The following is a 20,910-nucleotide window of genomic DNA, read 5'->3' as shown; positions in this document are numbered from 1 at the left end:
AAAAGTGCTGTAAAATAAAATGTATAATGGTGTTTGTTGGCTTATGCGTCGTTTCCTCTTCTCTGCTTTGTTTATGTATGAACGAAGGCTGCACTGGTCACAGTCACGAGCCAAATAAACATCAGCTTCTCACGGTCAGCCATGTTTGTTTACGTTTGACGTCGCGCCATCACCCTGCATTGGAACGCTTGGAAGTCGGAACTCGGAAATTTAAAGTCGGACTATCCGACATCCGAGCTGACTGGAATGCACCTGCCTGTTTGGAATGGGCTGTTCATTTGGCCTGTGGAGATGCTGGTGGCAGCTTTTCTTCCTGAAACTGTAAAAGTGACCTGCAGTAATTGAGACGCAGCAAGTAAAGACCGACTGCAGTCCACAGAACCCTGAAGCCACCGCTGCTGCACAAAGAGCTGGTCACTTGTTTATTCAAAGTCGGGTGAAGCACAACTCAGTACGCAGAACCTCGAATGGCAGAATCAGTTGCCGTGGCCGTTGTTGCCCGTCGGTTACGTTGATGAATCCCAACCGCCGCTGCTAAAGAGCACTGGTCGCCTGTTTATTCAAATTTTATAAATATTGAATGTGTCACATTTCCAAATCCCACCAAATTCAACACTGCACTTCCAGTGGCTCTTAACAGTGCAAATACCAACTGTGAGGCCAATACGATAAAGAGTTCTTAAGATATGTGAGAATTATTCAGAGATTTCTGTAATTAGAAGATGGATCAAAATATGGATTCGCTCCCGGTTATAAACACTTTCATCAGCACTGACTTGTCTCTGTAATTTGTGTGGAAATCCTCTTCAATAACAGGTTTTGCTCATATTATCCCTGTAATCTGGGTCAGATCAATCAGTGTGTGTAAATGAATTGTAAACAGAGAGGAACACTGGAACTGCAATGAATCAGAGACTGTCCCTATGAGAAAAAATACAATAACTAGCACAATTACAACAATCACAATCCTGTATTCCAGTAAGTCTGTGACCACCTCAATATAAAATATTAAAAACATATTTTTTGTAATTAGATGAAAGACTAAGATCTTGGTTTAAACTTATATATCTTTAAATCATCACCCCGGTTTCCACTTGGGAGAAACTTTCCATTTCAACTTTCTTGCCACAGCTGTCTGTCTTTCCTGCTCCGTCCTCGCCATCACTGTAATCGGAATTCCAGTCATCATCGGCGTTATCATCACCTTGATCTGCAACAGCGTGGTCATCATCAATTTCAGAGGGAGTGATAAGGCTGCGTTAGATACGCTGCAGTGAGGCAGAAGGCCCAATCCATGCTAAGTAGGTTAGGGGGGTAAATCTTCAGGTCTCCAGAGGCTGAGCGTTTTTTCCCTCCGTGTCTCCGTCTCTCTCTCCCTGTCAACATCTGACAAGCTCACCAAGGCTGAGCTAAAATATACCCACAACATCCTCCTCCACTGTTCTTTTTACTGCCAAGTTCTCCTTCGCTCGCTGCCATGATCTGTTCTTTACTCTGTTTCCACACTTTTCCTTCTAGTCCTTCCATTTCCTAAAGCTTCCTCTTTCCAACTCGCTGTGCCTCTCCTGCATTCATGAACACAGGTGCACAAGCTTATGCAAACTCATTAGTCTATCTTTGCATCTAGGTAAGAAACCAAGCACGTACCCCTACATACTTGAGTTTGCCCGGGCCTGCAGTTACTCTGATAACCTGTAGGTCAGCTGGGATCCCATCTTGGTTGCACTTTGCAACATGACTCACTGGAGTTGATGTGAAACTTTATGACGGATGACACAGCCACACTTGACTCACAGTAACAGTGAAGCATAGCCTAATTCAAATTAGGCATGTGATTTATTTTAGGATGAATAGCAATAGGCTTCCTCAGCTACCTGTTAACAGTAATGAGTGTTTAGATTGTGAATGATGTGGAGATGTGTTGCGGTGTTATAAAAAGCTTTTGTTTGGGAGCAGCAGTTCTGGCCGGTTGTTCCCGTCAGAGAGGAGGGACATACAGTGATTCCTCACTGTGCTGCTATAAAGGAACAGCACCAGCTCTAGATAAGGGGCCTGAGATTCATGACAGCAAACAGGAAGTGACCAATACATTAGCGAGCACTTCGGCAAAGAATAAGAGTGATAACCAGGTCTTTGGGGATGAAAGATCATTAAACACTCCCATCAGTCCGGGTGAACAAAAGGCGAAAACTAGAAGTTCACAACTCTCGACATGCATGCGACTAATTCACATCCTGAGAGTGACTGGCTCTGAGGCAGTTCAGCCTGAGAGCCAGTCCCAGCCAAGGCAGAAATAATAGTCATCACCAGCATTACTCAAAAATGTCAATGAGAAATATTAACCTCAGTGCAAATGTAGCACCTGAATCACCCACTTTGATTAAAAACTTAAAAATGCACACTCACTGTAGGAGTCTGTGAATTCCTGTTAACATATTCCATTAAAGCTCTGCAGATGTTAAGTCCTGTATTCACTGATATCGTGTTTTTCTTTTACCTGCTCTGGATGCTGTGGGCCGAGCTGTGACACAGCTGGCAGGAAAGCAAATGCATATCTTGTAAATTGAAAGGCTGTCACAATTCAACATCAGTCTGCGTGACGCACCAGACATGACTCATATATGTTTATGTTTAGAGCTGCACACTGGGGAAATACGTGTTACATCAAACAAAGCCTGGAGGCTCAAAGATCCCTGTTCCTGTTTGTCAGTCTGATTGACATCACAGGGACTTTGAAAGATATCCTGGTTGTCTACAGACAGCTATGTAAATTATTTACATTTTAATATTATTATTTCGTTTAGGAAAACACGTGCTTGATTACACAAGCACCACCCTATCACTTCTATTCTCTTCAGCCTTTGGCCACTTTGTAAAAACATATGCCTGAGTTCCTTCTGAGCCTGTTTGTGCGGTCGATCGCACAACAGATATTTTTCACAGGGTTTTAGATGTTTTTGTTTTCCATCTGAATGCATCATGGCAGATAGTAAGTGTTCATAACTCAAAGATTCTGCTTATATGGATCAGAGATTCAGACCAATCTTTTTTGGTTGGTGTTTGAGTAAAATACTATGAGACTAGAGCTAAAGTAAAACCACCAACCATAACTCAGAACTGAGACTTAAAAGAGTTTACGTAATGGAAGAAACGAGTGTCAGTTTACAAATGAAAATGGACATTTTTAGCCACAAAGGTGAATTGTGTTCATTATTATACATTTTCTAGGAAGGCGGTCCTATATCAAGGAATCTCTGTAAAAATGTGAAAACTAAATAAAGAGTTCCACGGGAAGTTGAGCAGCACCACCTACCTCTGTGAGGTGAGGGTTGGGGTTGAAGCCACACTGGTTGCACACCATGGAGCGGCACTGTGTGCAGGTGTTGACGTTGTCGTCCCCGGCGCCCGTCAGGTCGGTTGTTTTGCAGACGGGGCACAGTTTGCTGCTGGGCATGGGCGCAATCTGAGGCACAGAGTAAGGAGAGGTGGGGACGCTGCCTCGGTCTGGGGACACAGAAGGGGACCTCCCAGTCCTGCTGCCGCCCACGTCCACCTGCAGATTCCTCCTGGCCACATGACCCTGGCCCTGCTCTGATGGATGTCCGGCATTCTGAGGGGTGTCGTGGGAGGCTAGCCTGTCCCCTGTCCCGTGACCACTCTGGACTCCTGCTTTAGGTCCTGGGTCTGATGGCGGTGGTCTAACAGAGATGATAAAGACAACACACTAGGTGGTTAATACAAGACCTTGGCCTACAAGACAGCTCGTAAGACGTTTGACTGTTTTAAAATATATATATTTTTTAAATACAGTTAATTTGACTATGATATAGTATCATAACTGATCTCATCTTAAGCTCCACTTATAAAATTTTACATAGGTTTAGAATTTCTTGTTCTGTCATCTTTAGGCTTTTTAGCTCAGTTCTCCACACTAAATTCGACATGTGTGAGACAAAGAAAACTTTTAAAATCCTTGAACCTTCTTAATTCTTATACAAACAAATTTTACAAAATGTCTGACGCCAAATGACGCCAATGCCCTCAGCCCACAGTGGTTCCTACATTGAAACAATCCGATCTATGAGTCAAGAGCTTGTCAGGTTTTGTGCTTTGAGGACCCAAAAAGCAGAACAAATGGCAATGCAGGTATAATGCGTGAAATTAATATTCAGCTACCCTGTGGCAGGAGAACCAAACATCCAAACACAAAAGCTCCAAAAAGCAAATTAACAAAACAGCAAACAACAGGAGGCAACACACAACAGGAGGCAACACACGACCACAGAGGAGGGAAACTGGACAAAGACAGGGAGTAAAGCAAGAGGGAGATGCACAAGGAAAGAAGCTAAAAAGTAAAACGGGAGCTAATAAACTCAAAGTGCATAAAACTGAGATTTAAATCGAAACGCAAGTAAATAAAAAGGCTAAAATCTATAAATACTAAACAAGTCTAAACATCCAATTATACAAAAAGTCAATTAAGTCTATATAAATTAACACAAAGTCCCACTAAGACAAATTAAAAGCCCCTCAAAAGTTCACCACAGGGGCAGAATCCTGAAAAATGTAAAGCTTACTATATTCTATATATACTAAACTATATTTCATAGAAATAACATAATTCATATTTGCTCAATATTAGTGAGGGAGCTGATAAGAGAAGAATGTTGGCGTATAACAGTGAGCAAGGGAAAGGTGGAGTTAGTGACTGAGGAAGACAATTTATGTGGCACAGGCACAGAGCTTTGTTTGTTATTGAAGCAGCCTAGTTTATAGATCTTGTAACATTTTAGTGATGCGAATAAATTTAAAATGTGGCTTATTTCTTTTTAAGTATATATTCTAAATTAGCTGCATTTAATGATTTTTACGTTGTTTTTTTTAATACCAGTAACTTTGTCTGGAGAAGCAGCAGTACTTCTTCTCGAGTGGTATATTTTGGAATCGTTCAGCTGTAAGATCCACACACCATTAAAATATTTTATTGTTGTTCACGATGGGAAATATCAGACTACTCAAACATTGGCCAACAGAGAGGCCGATGCTAAATATTTTATACAGCCTCTCTAACGTTCTGTGAAGTGCTCCTTGTGGCTTGTTTTCACTCTGAAGCTGTTCTGGCATCAGACAACAGTACAGTCAACTTTTGGTTTCCCTACTCATCACGATGGCTCTCAGACATTATTGTCAATAGTTAAAGCGGAATGTTGGATTTCCACCGTCATAACAACTTAGATCTTGTAATTGCCGTTGCCATCATCCTCAGACCTGCATCCGCACTGAGAGAGAGATGGAAATAAAGGAATTAAAACAGAGCATGTGAGCAACTGTGAGTCACTGCTGATGACTTGAGCTGCTGCACAACTCTAACCTCAGTGCACACAAGTTCAGCACACTGGAGTCCTGTGAGCACGGAGGTGAGCCCATCAGGAAAATCCTGTACTTTTCAAACCATCGCTGCACGGCTCCACTTGGAATTCAACACAACTCTGACGCCGGGCTAGCCACCGCTCTCACTTTGTTTGAGGCTTAACTGGACTTTTCAGGACACCAATAAAGCCACAGACCATTGACAAAGTGGGCAGACAACTTAAGGCTAAGTGTATTCACTATCCTCACGAGATAGAGAGTTGTCTCACTTAACAATTATCACTTCAAAATCAAAGCCAAGTTTACCAATTTCTCTCTTCAGGCGATGCTGCGCCCAGATGATGCCTTAACTGAAAACGCCAATTCTGAGTGGATGAAAGTAATAGCTGGTATAAAGTGATTTTTAGAGGCTTTGCTGAACAATAAAATGTTTTGCAAATAAATAAGTAACAAACAATAAACTGTCACTTTACAAATACATTGTGTAAATTCTTCTGATTAAAGTTAAAGATAAAGTTAACGCAGCAGAATACTGACACCATCAACATTTATGTTGGTTCTCCAGAAGTCTCACTTTCACCATTCTGTCTGCAACTGGTTATGAATGTTCCTTGGTGTAGGGGAAAAGATCTGATAGACATGTGCTTAATTTTAGCCAGGTATACAGTATATCATGTCAGTATCAGTATCCCTATAATGGAGATACTACATGTTTCTTATTGATTTATACCTCTGTCCATTGGAAATGAAACTGGGAAACTGAGGGAAAATCTATCTGGTGGTGACCCTTTAGTAATATTTAAAGGTCAAAGCAGGAAACTAGAAGATGCATCAGACTTACACATGTTCAAATGTACAGCTTTGGGCCAAATACATTTTATAGGCATCAGGTGGCGTAAATCAAAAAAATCCATACAATGCATTTTTGGTAAAATGCTGAAAAGAAGGTTTTTTGAAGAAGAAGAAACACTTTTGACTTAAATTGCTCGACTTCAGGACAGATTTATTTTTTCATGCTGTGTCCTGCCGGGCATCTGTTTGTGAATCACGAGCTTTGCTCCCTTTACCAGGGTTATAGAGGAGTATTGTAGATTTGATGTACGTCATTTTTGTCAAAACTGGTGACAAATGCATGATTGCTAGATTTCAGAAATCCAGCAGAACACTACTCTGTGCTGCGATCATGCAAAAGGAAAAGGGATCATACAGAGCTCAAATTTCCAAAAGTGTAATAATTATGCTTTTCATAAGCTTTGTTGTTTGATACATTTTAAACTGAAGTGTAGCTTCTGTGTTTGGACATCTGGACAACAATGCTTCACTGCCAGTTTCTCAGAAATAGACATTAATTCCCTGTGTCGTGCAGCTGTCATAGTGTCATGAACACTGAGAACAGCGTATGCTATATTTGTATGAGCTGTGATTTGGTTTATGTAGCCTACATATTGTACAATGCTTTCATTGCTGAGGTGAATTAATTATGAAGCCTACTGTCTGTACACTTAGTCTAAAACCATTACTACATCCATTATTTTTCATTGGTTTTTAAATGGACCATAGTTTTTTGATTTACATGACTTGACGTAACATCAGTGCCATGTGTTCCAGACACTGAATGCAGCATCTCTATGAGCATTCGATAAAATACGATATTGCCTGATGGAGCAAGTACTGGTAGTCACAAACTCATTTGCTAAACAGAAAACTATAGGCCGACAATATTGTTGTGTTGTTGCCTTCTGGCTGCTCCCATGAGGGGGTCACCTCAGCGGATCACCTTCCACTTGTTTGATTTGGCGTCAGTTGTTTATGCCAGACGCCCTTCCTGACACAACCTGGGTTTGTGGGGGTCAAACCGCCAACCCGGGGAATAGCAGCCAACCTGCTCTACCACTTGAGCCATGGCTCATCTTAATGAGCACATTGTTGTAAACATAGGAAATATCTGTGGCTTGTTTTGTTTTTTTCAACACAAGGCAGTGTTTCATAAAATGCTGCATGATTACAGTAAAAGAAGAATAGGGTGACTCCCTTAGCTTAAAGGTCTTCTATGGTCTTGGATTGCAATGAATACAATATTAAATGATCTTAAATTTAGCTAAACGCATATATGGACGTCAATTCTGCATGAGGTTTTATACATGTAGCATATTATGCCCCATTCATATTAATAGGCAAACTCATAAAACGCTGCAGCTCAGTCTAATTAAGATGAAAGTCTCCTATCTTCAGTCTCGCACCCAGCCACCGTTTCATTTGTTCTTCACACTCTCACAGGTTCTTTTTCCGTGAATGGGAAACGTCCAGACTGAACGTGCCATGATCTGAAGAACGACACTTCAATCAGCCACATGATATACTCTCTCGCTCCCTGCCATCTCTCACTGTGTCTCTCGGCACATTCGGCTCTCACAGTCACATTTATGAGGCACCTTAATATACCAGAGAGAAATCAAGACATAAAAGAATCATGAGGTTACGTGGGAGCTACGGCCCTTTAAACCTGCCCGACAGCGGAAATACATAATAAAGAGCAAGGGCTTTTTTTTCCCAAACAGAAACCTGGACAGGGTTAAACATTATTAGAAGCATGTGGTGGACTCTGCATCCACGTAGCTCACTGTTACACCTCCCAATCACTTACATAATCAAGCAATCTGTCTGTGATGAACAACATATGAAGGGATCTATGGATCTACATAGGATGACAGTTACAAATGCACACAGAGAGAAACTGTGAGCAGCTGCAGCGAATCCAAGATGCAGCTGTTGCCTCCGCATGTGCCTATTCAGGTCTACAACTGTTGAACTGTGTAATTAAGGCAATATCAGATCTTGTTGGAGGGGTAATCCCTTTCACACACCCACACAGAAAATACAGACCTACAGGCTACTATGCAGTTACGCACACGTATCCCGAGCTGCTTCATGGGGGGGGGAAGGCAAATCTTTTATCAGCCTACATTGTCTGATATAAGCCAACAATGGCGATGTTTTGCATATATGTAAGTGCCATAAAAATGTGTGTAGCGTTGTTGGGAGTGTCTGGGTTCAGGCTGGATTTCTTCTAGAGACATGCAACACCACTCCTCCAGAAGGAACGAGCCTCGTCTGTGCTGCTGGCGGTAGTGAAAAACAATTTCCATGTTGATATGAATGGAGATCTGATAAATGAGGCACATATTGCGTTACGGTCCTGTGCTCACAATGACGCCTGATGGCAGCCCTGTCACCCTACACACCGCTGTCATCAGTCTATACAGACGTCTGCTCAAAGGTGATTTCTCACAATGAGTCTGTGTATTTACTGGTTTCCACGTCGAGGCATGTTCAGGGAGTCGTTCCTGCGATGGAAGCCACTGGATCTCTCAGCGTCAGATCCAGTGCACATGTATGCATTTCTAATTTATTTATCACCTGCAGCTATAAGGGACATTTGTATCTATAAGATCTATTTGTAAGGATTACTACGAACTTGCCTTAATACGATCTTTCATGAACTACGGATGCGTGAAAACGGGCGTAGAAATCCCCATTGAATCGTCTGGATATATATATGCAGAAACACAGCATATCTACGTTGTCTCATCTACATCGAAAGCTTTTTCACATTTGACTTGGACCCAAACTCACTAACAGGGCGGTGCTGCCGGTCACAGAGGAGAACGGGTCTGGGGGAAAAAAGGGGGCTGGTGGTGAATTGTGTTGACAAGGATATAGAAATAAATAATTAAGCGCCCATTCAGGTCTACCTCCACGCACTCGGCTGCTCCTATATCTGCACAGATGCACGGAAGCCCCCCTACACGCCGTGTGTCCGCCCTGATTTCCGCCCCGCAGCACTCCTAGCTATCGCGGCTACCTGTTAATCCCCGGGCCGGGTCCAGCCCCGCTTCCTCCGGCGGGCGCTCCATTGCTGGGCTTGATGAGCTGTCCAGAGTCCGCTGGTGCTGAAATGGAAGCCGGAGCCCCCGCCGCGGGGACGCCGGGGCCGGCCTGTCCCGCCTGTCCCTCCCCTTCCATGCTGGCCTCGTTCCCCATCGCCTCGGGAGCGGGGTGTCGACGCGGAGAGACGGTGTCGAAGGTGCTGCTACAGCTGTGGTGGAAACTCGGATGGAACTCAGCGCTGCTCCTCTTCCGCCATCATCACCTACAATTCAGCATCCTGCACGGAGCACGCGCGCTGACGGAGGGAAGGGAGCGCGCTGACGCAATGGGTGGGAACTCGAGAGGCCGGTGCGTGCGCGCTCTCGCTGCTCTCCTTATATCGAGTCACTACCACGCACACACACACCTCATGACTGGGGACCTTTGGGACTGGGACGCCCCCCCCACACCCTTGTGACATGAACACTGACTCCTTCCAGAGACACAAAGGAACATTCATGTTACATGTTTAACCTGACATGGTTGATTAAAGATTCAGTGGGTAAGATTTGGGTGAAAGGGATCTTTATTAATTATTATTTGATCTATTCTAAGTAATGTCTTTTTTAAACTACAGTGCCCAGCTATTCAAGGACTTCAGTGGAACTGTATTTGTGATAATATTTAAAGATTTACCTTTATGAGTAGGGTGTTAATGTCTGAAAAGTGTTGGATTTCACGTCATCTTTTGGACAATTTTTTGACATATCCTATAATAGACTATTATAAAATAAAAGATTGTCTAAAAATAATAGGCAGATCAATAGAAAAATCTCATATTATCTTGATAATATTCATCATTTTACTTCAATAAGATCAAATGAACATCACATTATTGTACAGTGGAAACAGTTTATTTTGATCACAGATATAATGATCAACAGTTTATATGGATCAAAGAATTGTTGCTATACAAATGCTGTCAAAATAATTTGTTTATAGTGATCAATTACTCCGCTTACAGTGTTCTTGGGTCTTTTCATACCTTATAACAGTTTTTACAGTTTACCGGCTCTGTCAGACATTTACTGCTATTATTGTCCTAACAGACTATAATAGTTTTTCTCATCAGAAATAGTAATCTATGGATGTTACTAAAATGTCACCTCTTGCCTACAATAGCAGTTAAATCATTGATGAATCACGATAGAGCTGAAACGATTAGTCAATTCATTGATTGATGAATCACTCACTATTCTGAAAATCCATTAAGCTGTTACTGTCAAAGCTAAGATGACACACATGTATTGGCTTCAGCTTCTCAGCTGCATTTTATTTTTGACTCATGGGAATGAAAGTGGACAAGTTTGGGGTTTAAAAGTAAGAAATGTGACAATGTTAGCTTGGGTTCATCATGATGAAGCCAGCCAAACAAATTACAGGAAAACAGTGGTGACATAACAGTACAGAATGGATTTATTTAACTCAAACATCTGCTCCGCTGAAGATGTGTGGCTGAGGGGTGTTTTCTTTTAGCTCCGACTCCCACACAGGCCACTGTGAATACTTTACTGCTCTGCCAGAGAGAAAGTGTGATTATTATAAAATCATCATGCCAATACTCAGACACATCTAAAAGGTAAGACTGATAGTGTGCAATGAAAAAGAAAGAAAACTCAAAATCCAGATGGGATCAAAAGAACAGTTTAAGAGTGATGGTTTTGTCAAAAAGGTGAGAATATCCAGGAGTAAATTGTGTTGCAAAAGACTGTTTACTTCAACTTCTAACAAAAAGTGGATTTTTAAGTTAAGCATCAAAACTTTAACTGAACAGTATTTGCTACAAATCAAATTTAAAAAGAAAAACTGATGAAAACTGAGAATGTTCTGAAACAGAACATAAATTGGAAAAAAAAACGTATGCATCTGTATATACATGTGCACCAAAGTCATGGTGACACAAAACAATACTACTGTAGCAAACCCATGGTTCATTTTATTGTGAATGGTATTTCCTCACAGCTTTGTCCGAGAGACGGATCTGAAGTGACCCCCTTCCTCTTTGAATGATTGCTCACCCTAGTGTACACCAACGGTCACTACAATGAAATGTATTTTAACAAATGTACATTTTCATAAGCCTAATCTAATAAATATTAATTTGATCACCAACATTTGTAAGCCAATCGCTGAAAACTTACAATCATATCATCATGGATCCACCGCTACAGTCAGGGGACTTTTGCAAAAAACCCAAACACACTTATTATAGCGAGGTATTTTCACTGACTTTATTTATAATATGAATTGGCAAGCACAAAGAATGACTGAACTCATTGTACAAGTGAGCCATTAACAGATACATATGTACAAAACACACAACTGCACACGACCAATTTTATATTCACTCACTCTGAGATCCAGTTCAGGTAGAAAAATAACACAAGAGCTTGATTTTCATTCGCAGGACCTCGAGAGAAATACATACAGACTCTCAGTGGACTGGACATTCCAATGAAAAGAAAAAATAAACCTGATGCATCATGACTTCTTCTTGATATTAAAAGCACCTATGAAGAATGTGATTAAAATAGGCTTTCTTTCATGTTATACAGTGAATTACCTACACTAAGTCAAGTGAGGCTGAAATGCTGTGGATGAATAAAATGTGACCTTTTCCGTCAAAACATTCAATACTTCATTGGCACCGTGAAATCACCAGAGATGGACACAGCTGAAGAGATTCTGACTAATGGTCACCAAAGTGTGTGATTTACAGAGGTGTTTAAGAGAAATCCACTGTATTGTATTGACCACATGACTCTAGGGAAGAAGTTTCAATAAAAAGCATCCAGGTGCATTGTTGGGGACATGCCATTTTTTCATATTTACAAACTGTAGATAGCATTGGCACGGGAAGAAAATTTACAATGAGTCTAAAATGGAGGTACATATTTACACATGGGATAAAAGAACTGATCAAATACATGGTGGATGTCATGAACAAGACGAGGCTGAGAGTAAAATGCAACAGTAATCCGTCTGAATGAGAACTTCAGGAGTGCAGCAGCTTATTTTTCTCTGTTACTGACAGGCGTTATGATTGTTTGTGATTACTGGCGTTTGGCTTTGTAAGGTCGAGAGCGTTTCCTGCGATCCGGCTTCCTCTGTTTGTGCAAGCGGCCAATACTTACTCCCTGGCGACGGCGCACGGAAATATTTTGCTCGACAAGGCTCGCCAACATTCCTGTAAGACGATACCGAATGAAGGAATGAGTTAATCATGAAATAAAAATGTAAAAAAACAACACATTTTTAGCAAATTACTAGGTATTTGTTCAGCATAATTTTCTTCCTTCTTCTCTTGAATGATGGTTAGGTAATGAAAGTATGTGCAGTAATGTCATAACTGCTGTGTTTTGTTAAGGTGGAAAAGCAGAAATGTGTTTCTATGTATTCCTACTTGAAAGGATATATTTAACTGTATAAATGTTAACTGGTTCCTTAATTGTCTGTGTGTAACATATTCTCCTTCAGGGAGCAGTAAGGCTAATTATTTTCTCTTTTCTTCCCCATATTGTCAAGAATCTCAGACCCCATTCAGACCTGGTATTCACATCAGTCTTGACTGATCCAAACACAAATGGTCTAAACGCACCTAAATGTGTCCTCAATGCATTCTGAGACCCGATCACTCAGACCACATTCTTTTTGATGTGTGAACGCAAATGCATCATTGGCCACTTATAAAGGACCAACTACTCAGCTGACGTCCTCTGAACCACTGCGTTCTCACATTATTTATTTACGTTGATTTATTTGTGGCGAAAACATCAACACTGACCACCACATGATTGATACTTGTTTCAAATGGGTGATATTCTTATTCATAGTAGATTTGTGTGTAGCTCATTGATCCACTCCGCCCTCCTAACTCCCCTTGTTCGTTATCTATTTCTCTTACTCAGGCTGACATACCGACACGCACACAATCATCTGTATCAACAAACTGGGTAAAACTACATCATTTGGTCTTTGCAAACATAAATGACCTGCGTTTTTATTTAAATACAGAGCAGGGATGTGAGATCCAATCCCAAGTGGTCACAGGAGACAAATTCAGGTCACGTTTTAATGCCAGGTGTGATGAGATTAATATGAAGCAGACCACGTGTGGTCGGATCTCTCAGGACAGATGTTATAACTAGATCTGAACAGGTCCTTAAGTGACTCCATGGTTTCGTTCAGGGTTTTATTCTAATACTATCCAAGAATATGGTCTGATGTGAATAAAGAGAAGTTAAAACATTTGGAAACAAATTATCCACAACTGGGAACCAGGAATTTAAATGCAACTTCTAAAGAGGTTTAATTTAATTCTGATGGAATTGGGAAAGATAACACAAAATATATTCATTAGACACGTAGATAAAGCGGTGATTCGATTTACCTTCTTGGGCCAGCATTGAAATAAAGGTGCAGATGAACTCATCATAATTGTGTGTCCTCCTCTGATCGTCTATCTGAAGAAATGAAAACAAACCATTCCGATTAAAAACAATTACAACATCACACCGAGGATATTGGACTGATAACAGGTAAACAAAACCTACTTTGTATTTCTTTCTCTTTTCCACTTCTTCCTTTAGATACACCTCATAATTTGCGATATCAGCTTCTACACACTTAAGCAGTGCAAGCAGCTCCTGCAAGAGACACAATAAGATGAACTGCTGTGTGTTTGTTTGCTGCATATTTTTAGGACACAGCTTCAGAAATGAGCTCCCTAATTGGCAGAACAAGCAAGAAAAGTGAGGGTAGAGTGACACAAAAAGAAATTGAGGCAGGCTGATGAGTATTTGAGGGTACATATAACAGTACATTATAACACAGTGGATTTTTCTGGACTTACTTTTGGTGAATACTTATCCCCAGCGGGCTTGCTGCCTGCAGCAGTATCCGTAGCAGGGAGTTTTTCATTGCTGGGTTTCACCTCTGCTCCATCTTTGCTCTCCTCTTCTTTCACCTTCACAGATGGTCCCTGCTTCTCTCCCTCCTTCTCTCCTGCTACCACTCCTGCTTGCTCTTCCTCTTTTATCTTCTCAGGCTGCTTTGTACCCTCAGCAGCACAATCTACTGTACAGATGGGGAAAAAAAGCAACAATCCACTATTAAAAGTAGTGTACGCTATGCTCATTATGGGCCAGTCCAAACCGTTTAACTCTACTGTCTTGATTAAAATGCTTTGAGTGTAATATCATGTGATCAAATGCTTACTTCAGCAGAGGCACTGACATGGACGACAGTAACAATTATATGTACTCACCAGATGGAGGCAGAGTATAGATGATTCCATCCTCCTGAAGGTGTAACATGGCTACGCTGACAGAGGGACCCAGTTCTCTCACAGCACGGTTATGTCTAGAGTCCAGCCTGAGCATTTCATCTTCCCCAAACAGCACACGGGACAGATGGGATGCAACCGGACTGGACGGCCGCGTCGCAGCCTGGGAGCGTGCAGGCGAGCGCAGCGGGGAGTTGAAGGCACTGCCGATCTCGGAGGCTGTGTCGGTGCTTTCGTTGCTGGGTGTGGGGGAGGGCTGTGAAGCAGATGTGATACAAATGCCCCCCGTGCGGCCCTCTGTGCGTACGGAGAGAGGTGTATTTAGGGCATCTTTCTTCTGGGCCTCTTTCTTCAGTTTCTCAGCCAAGACAGTCAAAGCAATCTGGCTTTCCATTCCAGCCACAGCCCGTCCTGGTCGTGAACGCAGACTTGCTTTCCGCCTAAACCTACACAAAATCAAACATTAGGATATATCATAGAAAGGTGTATGAACTAGACGTTTAAAAACAAGTGAAGCAAGTCTTTGTCAGATCACAATAGTTAACATGATGAAATTACACCTATACACACATCTCACCACTAACCTGTTTGAAGTGCTTGCAGAACCAGTTACTTCTTCCTCATCATCCTCATAGTCATCTTCATCATCGGAGTATGGTGGTTTGGGAGGCCCCAATATCCGAGAGCGACCCACTCCAACAGCGAGATCCTCCTCCTCCTGTCAATTAGAAACTTCAATAAAACTCCACAAAATCATTTTATATTGGGCTGACTCTAAAGACAGGAACTGAGAAGAAAAAGAAAATCTTACAGTAGAAAGTGAGAGTATTTAGTAATGTTTAACTTCCTGTCTTACAAAGATCAAATGTATTTCTTCTGAAACAAATAAAATAAATGTTTTAAAAGTGCTACTATAGGTCCTGAGCACATTTTATAACTTATAAAACATCGAAAATCTTTCTGTAAGCAAAAACACTTACCTGCATCGGAGGCTTGGCGTAGTTGTGGTTGTCCAGGAAAGCAGGCAGACGTTGAACAATTGGGTTGGAACTGGTGACATGCGGAGTACCTCCTCCAGAGGGGACTGTTGGTTTGCCCATGACCTTAGTTTTTCCTGAAGGGCTCGGAGCGCTCTTAGACTGATCCACTGAATCATCCACAAAAGTCCATGTGTTTATATGCATTAGATCTACACAGTTTACAGGATAAAATTCAAAGAAACACAGTGGGAAGAAATCCAAACACAATACCTGGAGATGCCTTATCAGCCCCCTTGGATGTAACTGGCTCCACAGCTGTCTCTTTCTTGATCAGTGTGGTGCTGTCATCAGGTGAGGAGGAGTCCTGCTGCTTCTTGTCATGTACCAGCTCCGGCTGGGTGAGCCGGATCATCTGAAATCATGACAAAGTCTTTTAATTGCCCCTTCAAATTAGAATTACCACCTCACATTTATATGCCTCTGCCAACCGATCAAGTTACAGGTAATATGGTCACACACCCCCCCTGCTACTAAATTAGGGTGTTAACTAAAAGTCACAACTCACCTTAATCATTTTATCCTGAACATTTCTCAGAATTGGCTTTTTAATTTGCATTTTGTGACTTTACAATGAGCTTGACCAAAATCTATTTAATTCATTCTTGAGTGTTTTGGCCAAATTTGAAGACACTGATGGTTTTCTGTGATATGACGTTCATGAGATAGACACACAGGCGGACAGACGACAACCCAAAAATATAATTCTTTCAAGCCATGACTTTCAGAGGTGGGGAGACATAAAAACATACTGAAGATATTCCACACTACTATATCTATAACAGTTTTTATGACGAAGGAGATTTCCACTTAGTCACACAACATAAAAATTGTATATGCTCATATGATTATTATGAGTATTAGAAATGAGGATTTTTATTATAAAAGAAATTAACTTTGCTCTGTCATCTTAACACCTTAACATCTCTGAAACTTTGCCCCCTATTCTGCCACCAAGAACCATGGAATATTTAGATTTGCCTGTGATGAAGCCTCTGGCACTTCGTTACCTTCTGTAGACCCTCGAGAACAGTCTGTCGATTCCTCTTCAGAATCTCCAGTTTGGACTCATACTTAACTCTGCGGTCAGGCACCACCGCCATCAGGTTGAAGCGGATATCATGGTAGGGCTCACTGTAAAATAGCAGAGCAGCAGCATTAGAACAGAGCGTTGAGGGTGTGTGTAGAAGGTGAACTGAGCCAACTGGTTGAGGACTTACCCAGCAGTGGCCAGTCCAATCCTCTCCATGATAACTCGCCGAGCTTTATCAGTCCATTCCTCCTCCTCTCCCCAAGGCCCTACAATATAATGTATTTAAGTGGCAACTTTGTACAGATGCATTGATTGAACAGCACCGTGTCACAGACAGACGAAACCAGGACATAACACAGTGTTTATATGTCATTATGAGTCATACCATGGTCAATGGGGTAAGCCTTGAGTCCATCGAGCTCAAAGAGACGGTCTTTGATGGGCACATAGCTAACAAAATGGAATGCTTCCATGGTTCGCACTGCACTGATTCCATTCTGTTTCTCCGGCAGGTGCCTGGGCTCCGGTCTCCATAGAAACAAGGAAAGAAAGCTTAGAAAACTGATGAATGTACAAAGCCTGCCACCTCGCTTTTTTTTTTAACCCCACAGGATCAGAGAGAACGAGTACATTTAAAAACTGAACCACTCGTTGTATCATACCTGGCATGGCTGTTGTGTGCTCTGGCAAGCTCTGGGGCATTTCCTATTGCGTAACCTTTACTCTGAAAGTAACATTAAAACATGAGAGTGAGGAAAAATGGAGAGAGAGAGTAAAAGAGAAAGGGAAAGATGGCATTTAAAGTGAGCAGCTGAGACCAAGAAGGGGATGGTTGATGATGAAATGAAGAAATATCCTGACTTTAAATTATGGTCGAGGTCCAATATGTGTTTGAATAAGCCCGGGAAGCTCTGCAGGATTTTTTAAAATTTTTTGGGTAATTTACTATTGGTTATTGGCATGAGAACCTTACATTTCAATTATCTAAATTCTCATTTCCACCAAGAGTGTCATTATTATTTTTCTCAACTTTCTGAATACGTTACAAGATAAATAAAATAAAATAAAATAACAGAACTTTGTGAACAAGTACAACAAACAACTCACCTCTGGACTAAAGCCTTTAGTGAAAGCCTTCATGCGACTCAGAGTGGTGCCAAGCTCGACACCACTGCAGTTCAGAAGCACACTCAACAAGGCGTGGGTGGCACATGAATTCGGTATCAGCTAGATACAAAAATTACAGCACAGAAACCAAAAAAGTCAAATTTAGAGTTCGTTAATTAAACTTTTTTTGCATTATTGTAAGACATGAACACACAGGTAAGGACACTGGAGGGCTAGAATAAGCAATTTCTTATTGTTACAGTAATGATATGTTCTTACATTACCAACCAATGGTGTTGAATATATATATATTTATTTTACCATCAACCACTTCATCTGACGAATGACATTTTCACATGGCAGCTAATAAAAAATCTACTACGGATTTTATAACTGTGATAAAAAATAATTTGTTCTATAATTGCCAACCACCAAAACAAATTATCATGGCAATAACGACAATGATTATTGACTACTACGATCAGAACACTTACCTGATGAGCAAAGAACATATCATTTACAATTTCCTCATCGATGACAGAGGTCTCATCCACCAGAGTGTTGACTTTCCTCCTGGATCGACGTTCCTCGATCCACTTGAACAGGAAGATGAACCCATACACAGGACTGAAAAATAAAGTTATGACAAAGATTTTATATTGTTGCTAAAATAAGTAAGCAAGATGTGAGAAAGAGGGAGTTGTTTAATCACAGACATGAGCTTGAATGTCAACTGACTTGATTCATGCGTTATCGCCAAGAGACTTTACTACACATTACGGTCATCCTGTGTCAAATCATCACACTTTTGGGTCACATCGTTACAGATATTATTAATATTTGATGTGCTGGTTTGGTCATATGAGAAAACTATGGAACCAAAATTTTGTATCACTGAGATTGTGCAACTGAGGGAGATATGGGCTAACGAAGTTTGAACTTTTGGAGGGGGAATTTGACTAACCATATCTCCCTTAATATAGGTCAGAGATGAAATGCTTCTTATATCAACTTAACAGTCTTTTCACTATCTAAACAGTAAGCTATCCCCAATATAAATATAACGGCATTATGAGTGATTAAGACAGAAATTTTATTAAAATTTTATAAAAAATTTTAATCTGTCAGATTTTCACCAAAGTTAGCTTACAATGTCATAAAGACTTGCAGACAGTTTGGTCTTTGCTTTTTGATTTGTTGCTGGAACATCATTATTAATCTGAAGTGGCATCACTTCACTAATTCCTTACCAGGTTGTTGAGCAGCATTTTGTGATCAGGTACGTGCAAAATAACAATTCAGCACTTTGTTGATGAGCTCCCAAAAACTGCAGTGTGTTGATTTGATACAGAACGACCCATTACTGGCACAAAGTAACATACCTTGGACATTTGCTTTGAAGATCATAGATTTCCTCTACCTGGACACCTTTCACACCTACAAAATATATACACATGCAAAGAAACACTTAGTTTTATTCATCCACATACTCAAAATCTGTGTGTCGGCTTTTTACACTGCAGCATAGCAAGAGGTTTAGCTGCTGTGAATGAGCTACTTACCAAAATCTTCCACCAGCAGAGTGAACAGCCCTGAAAGTATACAGCATTTTATTTAGGACACAATAAACAACATAAAACTCACTGAAAGAAATTACAGACCATTGTATTATTGTACAGAGCTAATTTTACTCCTCATAATTCGCCCTTTGTATACTACTATCAACTTGTACAACACAATACACGTTGACATTCTTTTTATACATGTTTTAATCTCATAGTGGACTAAACTTGCTTTCCGGGTGTAATAAATCAAAGTGCTAAAGAAGCTTAGCTGTCCCTCTGTGTGCTTTGATGTGTAAGCTAACGTTAGTTAGCTCTGTGTTGTGTGTATGTGTCGACATTTCTCACCCGGGTCGCTCTCGAGCTCCAGCCAGCCTTTGTTCATGTTTGCATGTGAGCACAGATGATCGCTATTTAAGAGGTTTTCCAGTCCATGTCGTCAGGAGAGATAACAAACTTTAACCGTGACGCTGCGTCCATTCACAAGAAAACTGTGCAGAGCTCAACATAAACACAATAGACAGAACTGGCCGCGTTCAAAGCGGCGTCATCAAGACGCGACGAGCGTCCGGCTCATTAGCTGTAACTTCCGGTTGTCAGAACACGGCTAATAAAAACACACCGCTAAACAGGAAGAAATGATTCAATTAATTAATTGATACACATTTTGTTCATTGGGTGTAAAAACGTAAATGTAAATTAATACAAAGGATTTTTTTTCCAAATAAAACAATGAATGATAACCAGGTAAAGTGTTACGTTATGTAAACAAGTGAGCGAAACTTTATTCATATTGCAAATATCATGGACAGTGAGAGCTATCATACAAGCTGCTGCCAGAAAAATGTGTGTATAATGTAAAGATGAAACATTAGACATAAATATACAGAATAAAAACTAACACACACACACACAGGACTTTTGTTGAGTGTTAAGAGAATAAAATGATCTGAAACCTTTAAAATTCATAGCATATGATTTCAAATTATGAAAAATGTAATTGCCTGATTTCCTAATTGCTCTAAAACAGCGCCACAGTTTTATTTCCTGAAGATACTGTGTACTGCATGTAACTGCATATTTACTGCTTAGCTGTTCAAACTACTACATCAACATTAGCCTATCATATTCTTATGAAAGCCAATGACAATGATTATCACCTGTTTTAACTCAGTTGATGGTCATGTTCAGGATTAAAGGGAATACTGAATATGAAGCAAAGGGGTTTGAGGGTGAATCTTGTTTAACACAAGGGTTTGGTTTTATCACATTTATCCAAAGATTCAAAAGAGAAAAAAAGAGAGATACAAGACTAATTCAACACATCGTGGAACATGTAGCATAAGAAGAACAAAGACAACACAGAATAAAGTCAAAACACCTTATTTCCACTGCTACTTAACTGCACATTTGACATTCAGATAAATTTGCACGTACAGTGTATTACATATAGTGTACAGTTTATATTTTGCATAGTATGGCTCTATTTTTGAGAGACAACATCCATATATTGAATGTACATTTTGCAATCAATAATTTCTGACCACATTGGCTATCGATACAATTTTTTACACAATTATAAAAACGGTG

General features: G+C 40.7%; 2 protein-coding genes across 3 annotated transcripts in view; both read right to left on the bottom strand.

Annotated features, from left to right (window-relative positions):
• bsnb (bassoon (presynaptic cytomatrix protein) b) overlaps positions 1–9,531 on the bottom strand; it is a 61,372-nt gene extending 51,841 nt beyond the window's left edge. Inside the window, exons 1-2 of the mRNA XM_035153273.2 lie at positions 9,233–9,531; positions 3,314–3,698 (exon numbers count right to left, since the gene is read on the bottom strand). Coding sequence (XP_035009164.2) covers positions 3,314–3,698; positions 9,233–9,411 — 564 coding nt within the window. The 5' untranslated portion in view covers positions 9,412–9,531. The remainder of the gene's footprint in view (positions 1–3,313; positions 3,699–9,232) is intronic.
• Positions 9,532–11,500: 1,969 nt separating this feature from the next.
• On the bottom strand, positions 11,501–19,884 carry bap1 (BRCA1 associated protein-1 (ubiquitin carboxy-terminal hydrolase)). 2 transcript variants are annotated; one of them, XM_035152812.1, is made up of 17 exons: positions 19,669–19,884; positions 19,321–19,350; positions 19,141–19,195; positions 18,253–18,385; positions 17,759–17,878; positions 17,314–17,375; positions 17,037–17,179; positions 16,839–16,917; positions 16,629–16,752; positions 15,832–15,973; positions 15,562–15,728; positions 15,166–15,299; positions 14,564–15,027; positions 14,150–14,373; positions 13,851–13,943; positions 13,688–13,760; positions 11,501–12,484 (listed from the first exon to the last, which is right to left on the bottom strand). In XM_035152812.1, exons 1-17 carry the CDS (start codon positions 19,703–19,705, stop codon positions 12,351–12,353), a joined length of 2,214 nt encoding a protein of 737 aa, XP_035008703.1. In that variant the 5' UTR covers positions 19,706–19,884; the 3' UTR covers positions 11,501–12,350. The 2 variants fall into 2 exon arrangements, with proteins under 2 accessions (XP_035008703.1, XP_035008704.1); XM_035152813.1 differs by having other exon boundaries at positions 14,150–14,370.
• Between the last annotated feature and the right edge of the window lie 1,026 nt (positions 19,885–20,910).

Source organism: Hippoglossus stenolepis, chromosome 3, assembly GCF_022539355.2.
Source record: "Hippoglossus stenolepis isolate QCI-W04-F060 chromosome 3, HSTE1.2, whole genome shotgun sequence".
Classification (NCBI taxonomy): Eukaryota; Metazoa; Chordata; class Actinopteri; order Pleuronectiformes; family Pleuronectidae; genus Hippoglossus; species Hippoglossus stenolepis.
Note: the sequence above shows the minus strand (reverse complement) of the source record. Positions and strands in the feature narration are given on the sequence as shown.